The following is a 21,978-nucleotide window of genomic DNA, read 5'->3' as shown; positions in this document are numbered from 1 at the left end:
GTGGAATTTTATAATATTTATAGTAATCAGATATTTACCGAGCAAATCAAAAATAATGATTTAAAAAATTACGAAATTAGAAGTTTTGAGTTCATATTATTGTTGTGAGCTGAATTTCCGTTAAAATGAGTACCCACACCGATGTATTCAGACTAGAAATTTTTTTTGTAAATTTTACATAAAAATTTTGAAAAAAATATTTGCTTTGAAACCTAGGGATGTGGGTACTCTTTCTACGTGGAATTTTATAATATCCATAGTAATCAGAAATTTACTGAGCTAATAAAAAAAAAATCAAAAATAATAATTTAAAAAATTTGAAATTTTAAGTTTTTATTAATGCAGTGAGATGAATTTCCGTTTAAATGAGTACCCACATCAGTATATTAGGACTAGAATATTTTTTTTCATAATTCAAAGTAAAAATTTTAGAAAAAAAAAAAATAACTTACTATAAATGATTAGTGTACTCATTAAACGCAGAATTATGTCCTTTACAAGACTACAATTTTAATTTTTTTATAAAAATAAAACTCAAAACTTTTTAATTTTGATCAATGGGTCTTGTAATTCATGAAATTTCCTCTGGAATGAGTACCCACATCATTACATTTCGAAAAAAAAATTTTTTTTCAATTAAAATTTTTATTTCTAATAAAAAAAAAAAAGTTCAGTACATTCATATATAATTACATTAAATTAAAAATATTAATAACTATAATGATTAAAATATTTAACGGAGTTGTAACTCATGTTCAGGAGCTAAAGGTTCAAATTTACTCTTAACGTATTTATCAGTAACTTCCTGAAGAGTCGGCGGGTTCCACTTGGGATTGAGATCTTTGTCGACTAATAGCGCACGTACGCCTTCATAAAAATCGCTTGAACGATCACATGCTCGCCAGGCAAGTCGATACTCCATTTTTAGGCACTCGTCGAAAGTTAAATTCTTTCCGCGGTCCAGCGCTTCCTTCGTGATTTTTAATGACGACGGTGACATTTTTTGTAAATTTTCAAGTACTATTTTTGACCACTCCGTATTGTCTTCTTTTAAATTGTCAATAATTCCTTCAATCGTATCCGCAGAAAAACATTTATCTATCCGTGGCAAAAATTTGTCAAGACTAAATTCGGTTTCTACTGTCGACTCAAAACTTTCGAGTATTTCGTCGACATCTTGGTCATCTGACTCGAGTAATACCTGTGTCAGGTCTTCGAGTTTTGATGATGGCACGTAGTGAGTTGCTATTCCAGCATGTTTTACATCTTCGCCTATAAAAATAAATTTACTAATTATTTACTGTTTTTTTTTTCTACTCAATTTAAAATAAAAATAAATTTCATAGTCATATTTTTTAACCATTTTCCTCTAGTTTAAGTACCCACATCGATATGTTAAAAAAAAAAAAAATTACATGATTAAAATTATCATTGTGACTAAAAATTTTTTTTGGAAAATTTTATTGCTACAGTTGGATTCTTGGCTCAATTTCCGGTCGTTTGAGTACCCGCATGACAATATTTTGATCAATTGATTTTAATTTTCAAAATGGCTGCCTCATATATTTGTAAAATTAATGAATGAACTTTTTGTTGTAATATAATGATGTGGATACTCATTTTAAGTGGAATTTTATCAGCTAACAGAATTTACTAGTAATTGTACTAAAAGAAAATTTTTTTGAAAAAATTCTTATTAATTATCAAAAATAATTTAACAATAATGACTTCGTCCAAAAGTATCGTTGTCGGTACTCATTTTACGCGGAATCGCGTCAGCTGTTCAAATATTTAGTCCATTTTACGCAAAAAAAATTAACAATTATTAAAATTAAGAAAAAATGAATTAATTAGTTATTTTAGTTTCGTTACCTTTGAGACGTTGTCCAGTGAGTCCGAGGTATAAACCAAGTTTGCCTTTTAATCGAGGTAGGAAATAAGTACCGCCGACATCGGGGAATAGTCCAATCGCGGTTTCTGGCATCGCAAATAAAGTTGATTCAGTGGCGACTCGATATTTACCATGAACTGATAGTCCAACACCACCGCCCATCGTTATACCGTTTATTATGGCGACAAATGGCTTCTCATATGTACCAATTAAATGGTCCAATCTATTAATTAATTAAATTAATAAAAACTATTAAATAAATATCAAATAAATGTTTGTTTATGTATTAAGAAATTTTTTAATAAAATCTCTCATAACTCTTAAAATTTTGACTCCATACAAAAAAGTTTCAGAACAAATTTGTAGAGAATTTAACGCTCGACAAAAAAGGTCCTTAGTAGTTAAACGATAAATTTAAAATTAAAAGAGTTACACTCAATTATAAGACATAGAGTTGAATATTCTTAAAAAATCGTTTTCAATAATTTTATAATTATTAATTACCTGTAACTTTTTAAATAATAAGTTTATTAAAAAAATCAAGAAGAACTTTTTTGAAGAGTATTAAATTCTCTACAAAAAAGATCTTTGTCAATTTTATCATAGATCTATTATTTTACAAGATACAAGTAATAATAGTTAACGAAATTCACATTCTGTCAAAAAATAATTTTTTAGTTTATCATTTATTATCTTCAATTGATCATTACTTTTTAAATATTAAATTTATCACTTCGTTACTCAGGACCTGTTTTAAAGATCATCAAATTTTCTATAAGTTTCACAACTTTTTTTACCCATTCTCAAAATTCACATACGGTTTCAATTATGTATAGGAAAACTTACGCATACTCAGCTCGAAAAAAATCATGGCCAGCTTTGTGACCATTGGGTTCATTCAATGCGACTGTCAAATATTTAACATCTCCTCCAGCACAGAATGCTCGGTCTCCAGCGCCCTTGATGATAACAAGATTCTTCCTATCCTCCCACTTTTTTAATTTTGGATATATTTTATTTACCATCGATAAATTCAACGCATTCAATTGCTTTGGACGATTTAATATCACGACTCCCTTATCATCAATCTAAATCAAATATATGTTTAATTAGTACCATACTCATTTATATTGATGATGAGTGTGCCAATAATTCGAATCGAATAATTCGAAATACTCATGTTTTAAAATTATTAAAAGAATTTGAATTATTCATGAATTTTTGAAGAAGTAAATTTTCAAATTATTCAAATATTTGAATTATTCATAAATTTTGTAAAAGTATAAGTAAAGTTATAAGTTCCCTAGTAGCATACTTGGCTTTGTGACATTTATAAGATTGAAGTTTTGAGGCTGGCTTTTGACTTATCGATGAGGCACCAAAATGTGGGCAAAGCGATCGAAAATTTATGTCACCGAAAAAGTGTCTGCTGAGAAGACGTAATACAACTGATGATAAAAATTAAATTACAAATGATTGTCATCATCTAAACGAATTTTAAATTGAAATAACTTTTTTGGGACAGAAAAAAGAACCCAAATTTTCTATGACTCCTAGAACCAACATCTATATGTCTTATTTATATAGAAGAACTTGGCTTTGAGACAAAAAAAATTTGTCTTGTCCTTTTAAAAAACATCTTAAAGCTGTCTCTGTGCTACCGGATTAGAAAAAAATTTTACATTTTAAATTTGAATAAAAAATTGCAATTCCAATCTAATAATACAAAGATTTATGAAGATTTCGAAAATTTCAAACTCCGTGAAGAATTTATAAACTTACGAATAATTTGGAAACTCAACGAATAACTCGAAAATTCACAAATATTTAAAAAATTCACGAATACTTTGACAATTTACGAATAATCCGAAAACTGGCAGATATTTTAATAATTCGAAAATTCATGAATAATTTGAAGACTCACAATAATTCGAAAAGTCACAGATATTGAAAAAATTCGAAGATTCACGAATATTTTAAAAACTAAAAAATAATTTGAAAATTCACTAATGCTTTGAATCTTTACGAATAATTCAAAGACTAACGAATTTCAAAATTTACGAATATTTTGAAATTCACGGATTATTTGGAAATTAACAAATGTCTTAAAATTTTACGAATACTTCAAAAAATTCAAAAATTTACGAAAAATTTGGACGAGCCACCTGCAGTCACTGCGTGACTGCCCAAATATCACTACTAAATTTATAGAATACGCAGAAAAAAGGATTTCTTGCCGCAAAAAATTTTAATTTGCACCAAGAAATTTTATGCGTTATCAATTAAATACAAAAATTGACTCGGGACGAGAAAGATTTTTTTGGTCAAGAAATAATTCCTTGCACCTAGTAATTTTTTCTAGTTCTACATAAATTTTTGTTTTCAATTCACAATGAAAAAAATTTCTTGGGGTAAGTCAAAATTTTCTTTAGGCGAGTAAAGATTTTTTGTGTCAATGAATCCTTTTTTTTCTATGCAGACTTTTTTGGCTTTGAGAAGCTTCCCAAAACCAAAAGGGAGTAGAAAAATCTGTCATTTTGGAATAAGTAACGCGATATAAATAATATAGCTATATATTCAGTGACATTCAGCCATATTTAGTGACAGAATAATTAAAGTATTAATTTATTTAAAGAAAATAAATACGATCGTCTTTTTTCCCGCGTAATTTAAATGTATTTCGAATGATATAGATAAATCTATTTATCTCAATACTTGGCAATTAAAAAGAGTTTAAACTACGAAAAGGCACAATTTCAAGTCAAGACTTATCTAATGATACCGATTTCAATAACATTAACTAATTCTATCATATAGATATGCCGGACACAAAATTTTTCTTATTCTCTTAATAATACAGATTATACAATTCAAATTATGTATAGTAATATTCGATTTAATTCAAACACTACTCCCACATAAAATATACATCATAACAAGTTATTTCGGAGCAACTTTTTTTTTTTTTTAATTAAATATTTAGCTGTCATTAATCCAAACTCAAAAATCATTTTTTTATTAACAACAATTTTTAAAATCTTGTAAAAAATAAATAAAATTCTGATTCATTTTTAAATAAATTTGATAAAAATCAATCAGAAAATTCGTTTTTCCTTTAGGGTTTGCCCAAAGCATTTAAACAGGTATGATAATTTTTTTCTTTTACTTCTTACGAAATTTGGTGGAGTTAAAAAATAGTTGCTCCCATACTATATACACATATGTATATGTATTTATATACAGATATAGATATATTTATGAATATTACCTCTTTAAATAAAACATCATCATTAATAATCGATGTGCTGTATTTTTTTTTAATTATCTTAGATCCTGAAACAAAAAAATGAATAAAATCCATAATTGGGACTATTAAAAAAAATAAATCAAATTTTAATAAATTAAATACTTACCATAATTATTTGGTAACAAAGAAGGTTTTTTATGAGCATGTTTCATTGTTTGTTTAAACAATGTTGCTAAAGGTTGTAAGGTTATTTTTTCAAACTGCAACAAATAAAAATATTTATTAATAAAAAAATAAAATACTTTTATGACCCAAAGCCGACAATTATTTACCATTTTTTATGACTATTATCTATAACAACAATATAAAAAAATATATTATATATATAAATACAAATATATAACAGATATTTGTGGTTATAAAAATCTAAAGCAAGTCAACACTTATAAATTAATTTAAAAAAATATAAAAAGTCTTAACAGCCTTGAGTTTTAATAAATTATGTGCCCCCCATACATATATCTATCACATACAAATATATGTATACATATATTAATATTTAAACATGTATGTGTAAGACACAAGTATGAAAATACAGATAGAAGGACGGTTATATATTCGTTATCTTATCTCTTAATTCTAAATAAAAAAAAATTTCGATTTTGCGAGCCCCAGTGTAATTTTAAAAATCATTTTATTTATCACAATAAATAACACAATATTTTTATCAAATATATATTTTTTTGAATTTTTTAAAAAACACCCAGTGACGTATCTGCGTCACGATAAATATAAGACGTTAAAATAAGCTTGTGTTGGGTATTGATTTAAATACTATTATTATTATTTTCTGTGTGTATGTAATGCACCATGTGTTTGACGCGAGCGAATTTTTTAAATTTGAAAATTTGAAAATTTATTTATTTTAATTGATAACAAAATTTTGTTAAATTTTTCATTACTTACTTTCTCACTGTTAGAATATATTTTATATATATATAAATATAAATATATATATATATATATATATATATATATATATATATATATATATATATATATATATATATATACACATTTATATACATATATACATATATACATATATATATATATATATATATATATATATATATTTCTTGGTCTCTCTCGCAATAATATATATAGATATATATATATGAATATATATATATATACATATATATATATATAGTATTGAAGTAGAGAGAGACAAAGAAATAGAGAGGGAAATAATATATATCTACATATATAGAAAGGAATTTATATATATGTATATATATATATATATATATATTATATATGTGTATATATATGTATGTATATGCATGTATATATATATATAAATATATATACTGAGGGTATATAACTAAAAATAAAACCAACTAAAATCTTTTACCTCTGGTATATTATTTTATTTTTATAAAAAAAAAAAAACTTTTTTTCTGCTGTTGTTTTTTTTTTAAATAAAAAAGTTGGTCTAATTTATAAAAATTACAGGAGATATTAAAAATTTTTGTAAAATATTTTTTGGAATCAAGAAAAAATTTTTGGAGTATAAATGAATACGAAATGAAAATGATAAATATATAAGAAAATTTTTAAATGTAATGAGAGAGAAATTTGAAATTTGTATTTTAGTTAAATTTTTGTGGGAAATAATTTGCTGGTCTTTAAATTTTTCCGATAGGAAAAGTTTTTGATTCATTTTGTCTTGTATTGGTCGGTTTTAGTTTGAATAGAAGAATAAACCGGAAATATAAATTACGCTCTAAAACTGGGGTGCGATATTTTATGTTAAGATTTTTTATTTCGGTAAAGAATATTCTAGTCTATCAGAGTATGGAAGTTTAATTTACGAGAATAGTAAGAAGTTTTTTTTGTGAAAGAAAATTTCTTTTGGAGAAATTTAAAAAAATTAAGAAAATTTTATAAAAAAAAAATTAGTAATCTCTGCTATTGATAGCTTACGGGAAATGATTAAAAAAAAATTATTTTTGAAAAATTTCCATCGATTAGTTGATAGCGAAAGAGACAACACAATTAGTCATCACATTTAATATCGAAAGAGATTTCACAGCTGAAAACTTTTATGTGTATTTGCATGAATGACATAAAGTTTGTGACCTCTAACAGTCTCCACCACACACTGATATTTGATATACTACATATATTTACATTTATATATGTGGGTGTGTTAGTAGCAACGGCAACCCGAAATGCGAAGGACATATAAAGATAAGTCGGAATAAAATAAAAAGGATAGACATATTTTACAACCACCGATTTCTTTGTCTGTTCCTTTCGAATCGATGGATAATTTAGAGGTCTAAATTATGAATGAATAAAATTTGAATATGATTCAAAATTCAAATTACTAAGCTCATTGTCAATAAGTTGGTGTCAAAGAATTTGAAAAAAAGACTATTTATATGTTTTTGACTTTTTTTTCGAAAATTGGGTAATTAAAAATTATTTTTGAACTGTCCATCGCGTAGAGAACAAAACAACGCGTTGAATGAGTACCCACAAGCCAAAGTTCTAATCAACTTTTTTTTTTGATAAAAGAAATCGATAATTTTATATAAATAATTTTTGAAATCAAAATTTGGTCATATGGGTACTCAAATTAACGGAAATTAGTTAGTTTGCACGAATATGGTAACCAAAATAATAAATGATTATTTTTGTTCTTAAAAAATTTCAAATTGTAAACATCAGAAATTCATCTTTGTAAAAAAAACATTTATTGATATAAAAAATAGTGTAAAATGTTTATAAAAACTCATAAATGATCAAGTTCTAGTAGAACCACCAATTAGGAGCAATAAATAACGATAAAGACCAATAATATCGACGTAAAGTTGTGTTGTGGCAAATATAACTTCATCCGGGGATAATTGAATTTTCCTACCACCCATTATTGTCTGCACATCAAAGTACAGATACTGGAATAAATATAATAATTTAAGTACCGTAGTTTATTGTAAGTGTCTAAAATATATTATTATTTATAATTATTACCAATGAGAATATCAAAGCACCGATTACTCCAAAAACTGTGATAATAACTGAAATTTTAGTGTACATCATTAACACTGTCAATAATACGACCGCCATTAATAAAACGACGCCTAGAATACTTAAGAGTCCAGCCCACATGGTGAAGTCAAACTAAAAGAAAATTATTAATTAATAATTTATAAATTAGTGATAATTATGATCAAATAAGTGATGGGTTACTTTGAAAAAAATCGCCGCGATCGAAACTAAGAGTGCTACTGCCGCGGTTGTACCAACGGTTATCAAGACCACTTCTACTTGAAAGCGAATTGATATGTAGGCAGCCAAATGCGACTCAGCAAGTGTCTAAAATAATTAATTAATAATATCTATTTATTTATAATTTGGTAAATTTCAGGAGACTGTGAGTTTTTAATGAGTCTAAGTAAACTTGGCTGTTAATCTTCTCTTTTTAAAACTAGATATATGAGGGTCTGACCCTGCACAAAATTTTTTTTTGCAGATAAATTGACCTTATAAATTTTGAATTATCCCTAAGGTAAAAGACCTAATATACGATTTGTATATTTATATTTAGTAAGTACAGATATACAAATACATGAGTAATCGAATACTAGTTCCCTGATCGGGTATTGGGTCTCTTACCTTAAGTGTGAGAATAAGTAAAAAAAAAAGTACAATTTAAAGCAAAAAAAATTTTACGTGGCTGAGATGAGATACAGCGTCTTCCTGATTAAAAATTCTGATTATGAAACCGATTGTTTCCGATAGGAAATTATTGGGTTCCAATCAAAACGCTTTTGAGGGGCTTCCAAGTTTCCAATGGAGATTTAAATGTTAAGGGTAACACGACTTTATCTCCCCGACAAAATCTCCATATGATGAAATCTCTTCAAAATTATTTTTTATAGTAAAATTTTTGATAGTCATATTTTTTTTTTCTTCAACAAGTTGCCGTTCAGTGATTTCGATCAACTTGACAGAAAGTTTACTTCATGTTCGTGCCGTTGACCTGACGTCAAATTGCAGCCATAGATTTCCATCGATTTCCGTCGTGTGAAGATTTTTAATGTCCAAAAAATCCAAAAAACGAGACGAGACTAGAGGAAACGTGTTCTCGTCTCGTTTCGTCTCGCGATAACACTAGAGATTTTATCGGGAGAGATATCGTGGGACCGCGTTATGAACTCACAGTACAAAATTAGACATGTGAGGATCCAATTCTCTGGTAAAAATTCTACCAAAAAATGTCATGTGAAAATCCACAGAAGAATCTATGCCACTATATTCTTATATAGACTTTTGCGATAGAGGTACACTTCGTGAAAAGGGTGAGCAATAATTACCAGTAATAACAATAACGTAATTCCCCATCCTGATTGTCTTCTTCCGCAATCGGTTATCGAAATACTACAATATGAGCAAATAAATACCGTCCTAAAAAAATAAATTGTTTAATTAAGCAGAAAATACTATTACGAAATAAATAATTTAAATTAATAATTACATTGCTATGACCCATAAATACCAGTAACGATTTATAAAATCACGTGCAGGTGGACTTTTAAATTATAAATTGAACAATTAATCAATTAATTAGATAATTAATGTGTAAATAATGGCTTATACTTACTAGAATAAAAAAAAAGATACATAGAGTGCTGTAAATAAAAATTGCAAAAATAATATAAAAAAAACTTTAGTTATAAAATTTCGGCGTATTTTAGAACTTTTAAATTCGGCAAAATAATCTTCGTCAGTTTGGGTGCCTCCTAAATTACGTCTCTGCTGAGCTAACCAAAAGCGATAAATTTCTTGATTTTGACGCTCCCGTTCCAGTACCATACTGTTGGTTACTGTCAGTGTATATGGACCCTGATTATTTAAGTATTAATTAATATATTTATGTAATTATTCGAGAGCTGATGGCTTGAAAAAAACTTACACTTTGAATATTTTGACCTCTAACCAATGGAGGAAGTAACGGAGGTCCTCCGGCGGCAACGGGGATATGAACAGTCGATTGGTCCGGGAGGACATTGTTTTGATCAAGAGAAATATATGACGCGGGAATATTATTTAAATTATTTCCGAAATGTGTTGATGATTGTTGCATAGTAATTTTTTATTATTTTATTAATTTTTAAATTGACAGGACATTTTACTTTATTTTGACTTATTGAAGGTTTTGTCTGCTGCGCGTGCGCGATATTTCTACAGCGCATGTGCCTGAAGTATCGCGCATGCATCGTTAACCAATAGGTGTGTGTTCTATTCTTGTAAAATTATATACATATATTAGGGTGTATAAAAAAAATTGACTAATTTAATTTTATCGAATGGCCGTGACATTCTGTCAGAAAATGCCAAAATAAAGCTCGATTAAAAATATGAGCTCTTAATATTGATATTTAGAGATCGTGATTCATAATTTTCTATTTTCCATTTAAATAACATGGGAAAAAAAAATTTTTAGGCTTGGAATTTTATACCTCGGCAATAGCTCATTGTACAGACAAGCGTAGGATACATTTTTGTAGGGAATTTAACACTCTACAAAAAAAGTCTCCTATTATTTTTTGATAAATCCATTTGTTAAAAAGTTATTGGAGCTTGAAGTCAAATTTGAAAATGCGCGGGAAAATTTGATTTATATCTAATGATGAGATCTAATTACATTGATGTAATTTTTATTTTTTTAAATTTTAGCTCTCCAATGATATTAATGTTGATAATATCACGATATTTCTAGACCGTGATTATTTTTTCTAAATATAAAGGATCCCCATGCGTATTAGTATTAAATATTAATTTAAACATAAAATTCCAATCGTCAATAAATTAAATTTCTTCATAAAATTATTTATATTTTGAGAAAAGGATGAGAATGAGAGTCAGGTAAATTTGATGAATAATTAGTAAGTATGTTGAAAATTATCCATGGCTGATAAGTTTAAGGAGAGCTTCATCGGCAGTATTACACTGTAACAAATCGGAAGTGAGTCCAGAGTGAATCCGAATCTAATTTCAATCCGCATTCATTTCGCCACTCGGAATTCCGAAGTTTCAAAAAAAGAGTGATTTTGGACTGACGCGGATTTTATTTCACTCCGGTTTGAAGTTTTATCATTTAAAATTTATCAATAAATTTATATTAATTTAAATTTTACTTTCAAAGTGTCTGTGTGATAGAAATATATCAAAAAGTGCATCAAAAAAAAAAAAATTTCATACGTTTCTTGCCAGAGAAAGAAGAATGAAAACGAATATAAACTGTTTTTTCGAATTTTAAATCATCTCACTTTTATTAAATCTCTGTATTGTAATGACAGATACATATCGATACAATATAAATTTTAATTATTTTATTATTGATGAGAATAATGAAATCGAAAATGATTATTTTGTTCACGGCTAAGAGCCAACGTAGTGAAATTAATCATTACCAAACGTCTGATTTAATTTCTCAAGAAACAGTTAACTCTGGTCAAAAATAACCATTGAGTTAGGTACTTTTATCAAAGTAAAATAAAAGTGGAAATTGAACAGAGGAAGTCATGCATCGATTTCGTAGCCAGGTTTGAAATATAAAACTTCTGAGATATGTTGCTTATCAGGGACATCGCATGCGACTGAGCGCGATCTTGTGGCAAGCACCGAACTTCTCCCGCCACAGCTGTCTGGCACCTTCGATATTCCCCTCCCCCATATATATTTTCTTTCAATAAATTTCTTTTTTTTTGTTTTAAATTAAAAATATCAATATTGCTATAAATAAGTAACGTATTGTTTAAAAATATCTTTTATATGAAAAAGTAAAAACTTTTAAAACAAGTATCCACTTTTTTATTTCAGTGTAAAAATATAGTGACTTAAAAAAAACATTAAATTAAGGTTCTCTAGGTCATTTGGCAATTCGAGTGAGTAAGTGTCAAAATTAAAATCAGAGGCTTATGGTGAACCAACTTGTGCAAAAAAAATGAAATTACTAAAAATTATCATGAGTATAGTTCTGGATGAATAGATGATTTATAGATTTCAAAGGCGAAAAGACTACTTGAGACCTTTGGTTTAGGAACTATTCCTATAATATTATGGGAACTATTCCCATAATGTTATGGGAACCATCCCTATCATATCATTAAATTTTTTTTTTTGCACAATAGTGTAGAAATTTCCCAAAATTTGAATTTTCTTGAATGTTTTGTGCTGACGAAAAATTCTTGTTAAAAATTTTAATGTTTTTTTGCCAAATACGATTTTTTTTTTCAATGTTTGAATTTTTGTTTTTATGTTTAATAATACACTAATGGGAAAAATTAAAGGATCAAAACAAAATTCTAAATTTTTAGGCGATTTTCAACAGTCTCTAACTTTGAGAGAAATGGTCGTACAAGAAATAAAAAAAAAAGGAAATTGTAGCTCCAAGTATCTACTTTTTGGATTAGAACTTTAAAATTTTTTAGCGTTAGCAGTTTTTGAGTAATCTTAGAAAAACCAACGACAAAAAAATTTTCAAATTAAAAAAATTTTTTTTTTTTGGTCTCCGGGCATGGAAAAAATTATTTTTGCTTAACCACTATAAGGGTCAGATACCTTCATTATTCAGCTTTAATTTCTTTTTTTATGGACCTTGATACGTCCACTTTTCGCCGAGATATCGGTCTTCAAATGGAAAAGGATCCTTTTGTCTTTGATTATCAATATCTCAGAAACCAATGATCACACAGAAAGTTAATGGTGGGTTTTAAAAACTTGAATAAATTCCCTTCAACGATTAGCCATTGCTTTTTCGAAAAAAAAATTTTTCCTATCGTCACATGAATTTAAAAATGCAACCAAAAAAGGGCTTTTTGTGGTTTTTTGGAAAATCAAACGCTGAAACGGAAATATAGTGGAAATCGATAATGTTGACTGTGCATTTTACAGTTCAATATGTCTACAAAAACCCTGCAGAGAGCCAGATTAATCCAACGAGCCGTTTTTTTGTTTCACGCGATCAAATTTTTAAAAAAATTAAAGGATCACGTTTTTTGCTCTGAAAAGCTCATAGTCTTTAACAAGATGAAAACAAACATTTTTTCGGAGCTTTGTCCACAATTTTATTGCAGACAGTGCTTAAATTTCCAAAAAAGAAAAAATTTTTTTTTTGAAACAAAATTTCTCCATTTCTCTCAAAGTTAGAGCCTGTTGAAAATCGCCTAAAAATTTAGAATTTTTTTTGGATCCTTTAATTTTTTCCATTAGTGTATTTCTGTGTATTGTAGAAGTGATTATCGCACTTCTTTAAATTAATTTTTTCATGATAATATAGGAACCATTCCCATAATATTATAGGAATGGTTCCTTTAATAGTATGGAAACTATTCCCATAATATTATGGGAAAGATTCCCATAATGGTATAGGAACCATTCCAATTGCATTATGGGAATCATTTCCATAATATTATGGGAATAGTTCCCATACTATTATAGGAACCATTCCCATAATATTATGGGAATGGTTCCTAAAATTTATGGGAATGGTTCCTATAATTTATAGGAATAGTTCCTATATATTATTGGAATGATTCCCATAATATTATAGAAAGTATTCCTATAAATTATAGGAATGTTTCCCATAATTAGAGGAACCATTCCTATAACGTTATGGGTATCATTCCCAAAATTATAGGAACTATTCCTATAATTATGGGAAACATTCCTATAATTATAGGAACCGCTCCCATAATTTATGGTCGTAATTCCTATTATGGTATAGGAAAAAATTTCACAAAATTATGGGAACCGCTGCCATAATTTTCTTTCCGTGTACTACCATCGTTTGGATCATATACCTATAGCTCAAAATGTCGCTAAAGTGGTCATATTTAAACTATTTTCTTTTGGAAGGAGGCTCTTTTATCAACCTCAGCGTTGAATAAAAAAAAATTATTTCCAAATCTCTCGTCTTAGTAATCAACAGAAAATTACAGTGTAAAGTAATAAAATTACATTTAGGTTTAATAGGTAATAGTTACACTTTCATCTTCATAAATTTTTCTATATTCCAGTAAACGTTCATCTTTGATAGCACTCTTATAAGAATTATGCAAATTGTTATAAAAATCATAATACTCAAAATTATCTCTCAATTCCTGATTATCATCCAAATTTTTATACTGTTTTGCAATCAACACGAAAATCCGATCTTTGACTTCCTCCTTCAGTTTATTCTCATCGTACATAAAATTACTATAGACACGTGGCAATGTTAGACTGATAATGGTATCAGAACTTTTGTAAGACCAAGGCAGACATGGATTCAATGGCGGAATAATTTTGTTAATCAAATGATGACAAATGTCACGTTTCACTTTCTCGTTATCTTCGTAGTTAGATAGCGATATATAAATTGCTAATAAACGCGTTATACTTTTGGACACTTCGGTCCAATGAAATCGTTCAGGTTGATTGTTCACGTCAAAAGAAGTTGTTAATTTTTCGTTTAATTTTTTAATTAAAGAAGTAACGTAATTACTTGCATCGTCATTTTTATGCCGCGTGCAGTATTGAAGAATTTTAACTGCATCGTCACACATTATATTAATTTCATTACTGTCAACGTCACTCCAATTGTCGATTTTATTTTCAAATTCTGGATTTTTGATCTCGTTTTCAATTGACGGTGGCAATGGATCAACGGATCCTTGAACCGCGATCTCAATCTTACGAATTATTATATTTTTTATTAATTTTTCGAATGATGAAGGCATATTATAACAATATTATTGTACTAATAAATCAATTTACTTTTGAGAAAAACTTTTATTTTCTGTATTCTTAACTAATATAAGTGTAATTTTATTGAAAATTTTTTTTTTTCAATCTCGTAATGTGGAATTGTGCTTATAGCTAATATAATTATTAAAATAAAAAAATTTTAAGATACCACGTTTTTAAAACGGGCTAAAAAGTATAAAATAAATTCTTTGTTTCATGAAGATTTAAAACTCACTAAAGATTCCGATCTTCTTACAGATAGTCTTGCAAATTTGTGATTGTGAAGTTTTAATAGCTATGAAAATTTGTAAGATTTGAAACGAAAAACGTGGGAGCATGAAACAGATAATTGATGCATTAATAGTTCAACTAACAATTTTATTACATGTAATAAATTATTATATGAAGAAGGGAAATAAACTTAATTGTATATAATTATTACTTTCTTCAAATTGTCAAAAAATATCTTAAGCACATCAGTTTCTATAAGTTGAAACAACAAAATTTTACTTGTGTTTGTGGGCTTCCAATGTATGTGAAAGAATTACCTAAAGTATTAAAAATGCAACTATACCTACATGGCAAGATGACGTATTTTAGCATTTCAAACAATAAAATTTGAGGGCCAAGAGTGACTATTTTTTTTTTTTCATATCAATATATTTTAGAGAATCACTCTTATACTTTTTCGCTTTCAATATTATATTATTTATGAATTACCTTCTTTGACGCGGGTTTATTGTTCAAACAATAAAAATGGTAACACGACCTTTGACCCGAAGACAAAATACCCGCGACAAAATAATCGTTTCAAAAAATATAGTAGTAACTTTGGTAATTGAAATAATCATGATGATAATAAATTAATAATCACCTGTTGGTACAATATTTTTGACGTTTAACTGAAAATTTTTTGTATTCTCTTATAATTTTTTGACTTAAAAGATTTTCTCAAATTATTAGTATAATTCATTATTAACAAATCAGCCATTTTTTTTGTAAACCAGAGATATTTTTGATATTGTTCAGTATAAATAATAATTATAATAATAATGATAATGATATGTAAGCATTAAGTTTTTTGGTTGCAGTGATTTTGTCGCGGGTATTTTGGTCCGAATAAAATCCGAACAAAATTTATTATTTTTTTTTTTTGCGTGTACCAAAAAAAGGTGACTTTGAAACAAAAAAAAATTTGTCTTATCCTTTCAAAAGACATCTTATAGTTGTCTGTGTCTTACTTGGGAGAATATAGCTCCAGAAGTTAGTGATAAATTTATGATAAAAATTTGAATCGAACAGCCAAACAAACAAATATGAACGCGAGTTATTGTTGCATTGTTCCGGGTCGAAATTTGAGTTGTACATGCACGCAATCTTCTTCTTCTTCTTTATGTTTATGTTTTATTTTGATTTATCGTTTGTTTTCCCTGGTGAAAATTTTTCGGACTTCTGTCTGAAAAACTCAGTTCTAGAGTTCTAAAGACTTTTTCAGAGGTCTAAAGACTTTTTCGGACAAAAGTCCAAAAATTTTCACCAGGGTTGCTCTTGTATTAGCAACACTCGCTTCGTTCGTGCCGCCCACACGAGTACATTAACGTTTTTACATGATGTATAAGATACTATTAAATGGAAATTTTGAAAATATATGAATTTTTTCTTTGCAATTTTGTCACTGAATCCACCAGCCATTTTTTGAGCTCAAAGAAATTATAAACCGCTACATTTAAATTTTCAAAAGATCACACTCTGCCATCTCCCGCCTTATTCTTAAAGTTTGCATAATATTCAGTTATCTTTAGCATCTGATAAAGGACATTAAATATCAACAAGATAGATACTTGCGTTATCAACTCAACCGATAAATTAATTACGTCAACAATAAATTTGACACTTAGTCCTAAAAAAAACTAAATACTCTAATAATCATGTAATACAGACACGTGGTATCGATCCGCGTTCCAAAACTAACAAATAAGTGTCACTGCTTAGACCAAATATTCAAACAAATATCAAAGATGTCAACTAAGTATTTACATAAATAGTACCTTTATATATATAGTTTATTATTATTATTTTTTTTAATACCAAGGTTAATTTTATTTAATTGATTTGTTCTAAAAATTTAAGTAATGAGTCAGTTTTAATAAGTGACGTCTTAAATCTAGAGTGTTACAAATTGTCCGATAGATAATAGAGTTTATGAAAGATAAGATTAAAATTAACTAGTATTCATCGAATCTATGCAGTTATTACTTATATTTGAAGTGATTGTTAAAATTTACGAAGTTTGTATTAGAAAAAATCGAAAAAAAAAATTTGAATTTTTTCGAACCGTTGCCGGATGCAGTTAATTTTTTTTAAGATTAAATTTTTAAATAAAAAATGGTTGTACGAATACTCAGACGTGTAATTTGTTCTAATTTTCCAAATTATGGGTCTAAATTAATTGGTGTGCTGGCACCATTGCTTGTGCCTCCATTGCATATTTTATTTCTTTATTATTTTTGGCGTGAATTTTCACGGGATGTTGATAGACAGTATTGTTCATGTAGCTGTTGGGATACTGTGTTCAAAGGTAATTTTTATCTTTTTTTTTTTAAGTATGTTTTGTATTCTTAGTATGGTATATATTGATAGTAACATTGGGTAAATTTAATTTTGTGGTCAAAAGATAAACCATTGAGCGCAAATAGACATTTTGGGAGGTCATTCGAAAGGAAATTTAATTTCTGACAATTTTGGTTTGATAAAAAATGTTTGTAGATCTGATACTTTAGTAGATAACGCTGATTAGAGTAAAAATTATCGGAAAAATAGGTAATTGTTGATATCAAAAATTTTGTAATTGTTTAAATGGTCATAACAATAGAACAATTGGTTTTAGAGTATTTTTTGTAAGAACTAAAGTTGTAAAACATTCAATTTTCTACAATTTTTGTCTGATTGAAAAATTCTCTAGATCTGATAGTTTTATAGATAGCTTCAATTAAAGTAAAAATTATCGGAAAAATAGTAAATTGTTGATATCGAAAATTTTGTAATTGTTTAAATGGTCATAACAATTGAACCACTGGTTTTAGGAAATTTTTTGTGAGGACTAAAGTTGTAGAACATTCAATTTTCTACAATTTTTGTCTGATTGAAAAATTTTCTAGATCTAATAGTTTAATAGATAACTCCAATTAAAATAACAATTATTGGAAAAATAGTAAATTGCTCATATAAAAATTTTTGTAATTGTTTGAATGGTCATAACAATTAAACAATTGGATTTAGGGTAATTTTTACAAGAACCAAAGTTGTAGAACATTCAATTTCCTACAATTTTTGTCTGATTGAAAAATTCTCTAGATCTAATAGTTTAATAGAGGGCTCCAATTAAAGTAACAATTATTTGAAAAATAGTTAATTGCTGATATAAAAATTTTTGTAATTGTTTAAATGGTCATAATAATGGAACCACTGGTTTTAGGATATTTTTTGTAAGGACCAAAATCGTAGAGCATTTAATTTCCTACAATTTTTGTCTGATCGAAAAATTCTCTAGATCTAATAGTTTAATAGATAGCTCCAATTAAAGTAACAATCATCGAAAAAATGGTCAACTATTGATACAAAAATTTCGTAATTGTTTAAATGGTCATAACAATTTAGCAATTGGTTGTAGGGTATCTTTTAGCAGAATCAAAGTTGTAGAGAATAGAATTTTCTTTCCAAAGATCATATATGATGTATAAATATATAGATTATTTTATAAGATGTAGTTAATTCAAAAATTTGTATGATTTTTTGATAATTGATGTAAATAATAATAAAAAAAAATTGTTTTTAGGTTCATATGAATCTGGAATAGCTTCTTACAAGCACATGTATTTCAATGCTACCTCAAATACAATTAAAATATGGGCAATTATTGTAATAGGCATTGTGGCATTTTACGAGACAACTAAATATTTGGCACGGTTGGCATTTAACTGTCGACTGAGATATGGAATGCTCATATTATTTATAACATCAACATTTTCTCACTATTATTCGTGGTGGGTTTACATAAACTATTTGAATGATGACTTTTACTCGCAATGGTACCATCAGATGTTTTTTACCATCACCGAGTTAATATCAACCATTTTTGTGATAATACTAGCTGATAATAAATACAAGGTGACACACAGAAAAGCGTTTGTTATTTCTGGTATCGCTCTGCTGCATATTTTTGCTGGCAGTTGGGATCAATTTGTTGCTAATGTTTTACGTGGTGAAGGATATGCTCATCAGGTAATTACTAGAAATTTAATTTCCCGTGGAATGAGTACCCACATCGTTATAATTTGAGTTCATAAATTTTTCAAAATTTAGAAAGCTAAATTTGGAAAAAAAAAAAAATTGAATAAGAAATCCAGTGATGTGGGTACTCATTTAACGCAGAAATTTATTAATTACACATAGCCATGATATTTATTTCATTAAATTTGAAAAAAAAAAGTTAAAATAAAAATTTTGAAAATTTTAAATAAAAATTTTTTAATTTTTGACTCTAGATTCTTGCATAAGAGTCAATTTCCGGTGGAATAAGTACCCACATTGCTATATTTTAAAAAAAAATAATTTTTTTCAAAATATCAATATGAGTTTTTGAAAAAAAAATTTCTTATTAAAATATAGTGATGTGGGTACTCATTCGACGCGGAATTTTATTAGGATGCATCACTTCGGAGCAACATTTTTTTTTTAGTGCATGGGGAAAAAAATCATAGTTCAACACAAAAAAAAAATTTTCGCCCTAGAAAAAAAATTTTATGTCGATTACAGACCTAGCTCAATGCAAAAATCGATTTCCCATTTAAATAACACGGGAAAATTTTTTTTTTAACTTTGAGTATTTTTAACTCGTTAACAAATCAATAGATCGAACAGACTAATATATATTTTTGTAGGAAATTAAACGCTGTACGAAAAAGGTCTCTTATCATTTTTTGATAAATCCATCTGTTGAAAAGTTATTGGAGCTCGAAGTCAAGTTATAGTAAATTTCGAGATCTTCTTACTTTTCCGGAAAAACTATCAGACTTGTCACAAAATGTTATAAAATCTTTTTTGTTGGCAATTTTATTCTCTACAAATTATTATGAGTAAAGTTTTTCCAAATTCCCCATAGTTTTCTAGTTATTTTCATTTCAATGTCGAGCTCTTTAAATCGATCAGAACACAACTTTTCTAAGAGCTTGAAATTAAAATGAAAATAACTAGAAAACAATGCGGAATTTGAAAAAACTTTACTGATAATAATTTGTAGAGAACAAAATTGCCAACAAAAAAGATCCCCTAATATTTTGTGATAAGTCTGATAGTTTTTCCGGAAAAGTAAAAAGATCTCGAAATTTACTATAACTTGACTTCGAGCTCCAATAACTTTTCAACAGATGAATTTATCAAAAAATGATAAGAGAATATGTATCAGTCTATTCGATCTATTGATGTGTTAACGAGTAGAAAATACTCAAAGCTTAAAAAAAATTTCCCGTGTTATTTAAATCGGAAATCGATTTTTTCATTGAGCTAGGTCTGTAATCGACATAGAATTTTTTTTCTAGCGCGAAATTTTTTTTTTGTGTTGTTTTTTTTCCCTATGCACTTGAAAAAAAAAGTGTTGCTCCGAAATGACGCACCCTAAATTTTATACACAAGAAGATGACAATATTTTAAAATATTTAAATTAATAAATTAATCTTTTTAGGTAATACGTGATTTAGGTTTTATGATACCAGACATTCTACACGTTATGATACCGCTTTGTCTAGTTAACTGGCGCGATCCAAATGTACTTCCAGACACAGATTCTAAAAGTTTTTTATCAAAAAAAAATAAGCCCTTATCATTAAATATCAAAAGAGACTTAACTTATATGCTAGGATTAGTTATTATCGGCCTGTGTATGTGTTCGATTTTATAGTTATTTATTTAATAAAATACCAAATAATTGTAAATTTATTTTTTAACGAAAAATTTAAAGTTTAAATACGATTTTTAAAATTTTAAATCAAATAATTATTGTAAATAATTTTTTAAAAAATTGTTTATTTATTAATGAGCCTAATATGCGACCCCATTAATTAAATATTAAATAATTTATAAATAAAGACTGGGAGTGATTAATTAATTATTAAAATTGTTGTGTATAGTATTTTGATATAAATATTGTATTTGTTTAATATATAAATCAAAATAAATTATTTATTATTAATTATTAATGAGCGCTTAGATTAATGTACTTCATATCAAAGGACATATTGAAGACTAGTATTTAAAAAAAAAATTTTAACATATCCCAAAGTAGTAAAATACCTCGTAGGACTTAATTAGAATTTTAAAATTATAAATAATTATCATTAATTGTAATTAATATTATTTATTTACATTAAAAAATTTATTTTTAGAAATTGATAATTTTTAGAAAAAATAAAAAAATTTTGACTCATTAAAATAAAGAAAAAAAGTTTATCACTAGAGTTAATTAAATTTTAGTACAATTATGACAATTAATATGTTTAAAAAATTATTCCATGTAATGAATATAAACTGATTTGATATTTCTTCCGTAATGGCCACTAAAGATTTTACAATTCATAAAAAAGTAAAAAAAAAAATACTCATATGTAAAAAATCTTGTACTTATGAATGCAATCAAAAAATAATTTTTACTATGTAACATATTTTTAGTGAACAAATTACTATGTAATTTAATTTGATAAAATTTATATTGTATGTTTAATGATAAATTAAATTTTTGTTAACTATTGTATCAATAAGATGATGGGTTTCAAATTTGAATAAATTGTTATATACATATCAAGTAATTTACTTTTTTAAATTATTATTTAAAGTAAGGGTTCACGCAAAAAAAAAATAATAAATTTTAGTTGGATTTTAATTCATTTTTACGGCTACGTAACATTTGATCCGAAGACAAAATACCCGCGACAAAATCACCGCAACCAAAAAAATTAATGCTTACATATCATTATCATTATTA

At 27.1% G+C, this 21,978-nt stretch overlaps 4 protein-coding genes across 5 annotated transcripts; 1 reads left to right on the top strand and 3 right to left on the bottom strand.

The window, feature by feature from the left end:
• Window positions 1-643: 643 nt before the first annotated feature.
• Window positions 644-6,150, bottom strand: LOC130677044 (3-hydroxyisobutyryl-CoA hydrolase, mitochondrial). 2 transcript variants are annotated; one of them, XM_057483613.1, is made up of 6 exons: window positions 6,105-6,150; window positions 5,305-5,398; window positions 5,160-5,224; window positions 2,738-2,979; window positions 1,873-2,114; window positions 644-1,272 (listed from the first exon to the last, which is right to left on the bottom strand). In XM_057483613.1, exons 2-6 carry the CDS (start codon window positions 5,348-5,350, stop codon window positions 734-736), a joined length of 1,134 nt encoding a protein of 377 aa, XP_057339596.1. In that variant the 5' UTR covers window positions 5,351-5,398; window positions 6,105-6,150; the 3' UTR covers window positions 644-733. The 2 variants fall into 2 exon arrangements, with proteins under 2 accessions (XP_057339596.1, XP_057339589.1); XM_057483606.1 differs by lacking the exon at window positions 6,105-6,150 and adding an exon at window positions 5,471-5,948 and having other exon boundaries at window positions 645-1,272.
• A 1,738-nt stretch (window positions 6,151-7,888) lies between these two features.
• Window positions 7,889-10,494, bottom strand: LOC130677054 (protein lifeguard 2-like). Its single transcript, XM_057483628.1, has 7 exons — window positions 10,126-10,494; window positions 9,814-10,055; window positions 9,688-9,741; window positions 9,527-9,617; window positions 8,400-8,525; window positions 8,181-8,330; window positions 7,889-8,104 (listed from the first exon to the last, which is right to left on the bottom strand). Exons 1-7 carry the CDS (start codon window positions 10,294-10,296, stop codon window positions 7,952-7,954), a joined length of 987 nt encoding a protein of 328 aa, XP_057339611.1. The 5' UTR covers window positions 10,297-10,494; the 3' UTR covers window positions 7,889-7,951.
• Window positions 10,495-14,109: 3,615 nt separating this feature from the next.
• On the bottom strand, window positions 14,110-15,061 carry LOC130677079 (uncharacterized). The gene has a single exon (XM_057483671.1). The coding sequence runs from the start codon at window positions 14,933-14,935 to the stop codon at window positions 14,183-14,185; it is 753 nt and encodes a 250-aa protein (XP_057339654.1). The 5' UTR covers window positions 14,936-15,061; the 3' UTR covers window positions 14,110-14,182.
• Window positions 15,062-16,823: 1,762 nt separating this feature from the next.
• On the top strand, window positions 16,824-21,560 carry LOC130677072 (uncharacterized). Its single transcript, XM_057483659.1, has 3 exons — window positions 16,824-17,520; window positions 18,778-19,223; window positions 20,683-21,560. The coding sequence occupies exons 1-3, from the start codon at window positions 17,328-17,330 to the stop codon at window positions 20,896-20,898; spliced, it is 855 nt and encodes a 284-aa protein (XP_057339642.1). The 5' UTR covers window positions 16,824-17,327; the 3' UTR covers window positions 20,899-21,560.
• Window positions 21,561-21,978: the final 418 nt, after the last annotated feature.

The sequence above is a fragment of the Microplitis mediator genome, chromosome 1 (assembly GCF_029852145.1).
Source record: "Microplitis mediator isolate UGA2020A chromosome 1, iyMicMedi2.1, whole genome shotgun sequence".
Classification (NCBI taxonomy): Eukaryota; Metazoa; Arthropoda; class Insecta; order Hymenoptera; family Braconidae; genus Microplitis; species Microplitis mediator.
Note: the sequence above shows the minus strand (reverse complement) of the source record. Positions and strands in the feature narration are given on the sequence as shown.

Coding starts and splice junctions, on each gene's coding strand:
- LOC130677044 (XM_057483606.1), bottom strand. Junction 2,115..2,737: donor TTTTTTCGAGCTGAGTATGC/GTAAGTTTTCCT, acceptor ATTAATTAATAG/ATTGGACCATTTAATTGGTA. Junction 1,273..1,872: donor CACTGGACAACGTCTCAAAG/GTAACGAAACTA, acceptor TTATTTTTATAG/GCGAAGATGTAAAACATGCT.
- LOC130677054 (XM_057483628.1), bottom strand. CDS start 10,296: ATGCAACAATCATCAACACATTTCGGAAATAATTTAAATAATATTCCC. Junction 9,618..9,687: donor TATTTATGGGTCATAGCAAT/GTAATTATTAAT, acceptor TTATTTTTTTAG/GACGGTATTTATTTGCTCAT. Junction 8,105..8,180: donor GTGCTTTGATATTCTCATTG/GTAATAATTATA, acceptor TATTTATTCCAG/TATCTGTACTTTGATGTGCA.
- LOC130677079 (XM_057483671.1), bottom strand. CDS start 14,935: ATGCCTTCATCATTCGAAAAATTAATAAAAAATATAATAATTCGTAAG.
- LOC130677072 (XM_057483659.1), top strand. CDS start 17,328: ATGGTTGTACGAATACTCAGACGTGTAATTTGTTCTAATTTTCCAAAT. Junction 17,521..18,777: donor TTGGGATACTGTGTTCAAAG/GTAATTTTTATC, acceptor AATTGTTTTTAG/GTTCATATGAATCTGGAATA. Junction 19,224..20,682: donor GTGAAGGATATGCTCATCAG/GTAATTACTAGA, acceptor TAATCTTTTTAG/GTAATACGTGATTTAGGTTT.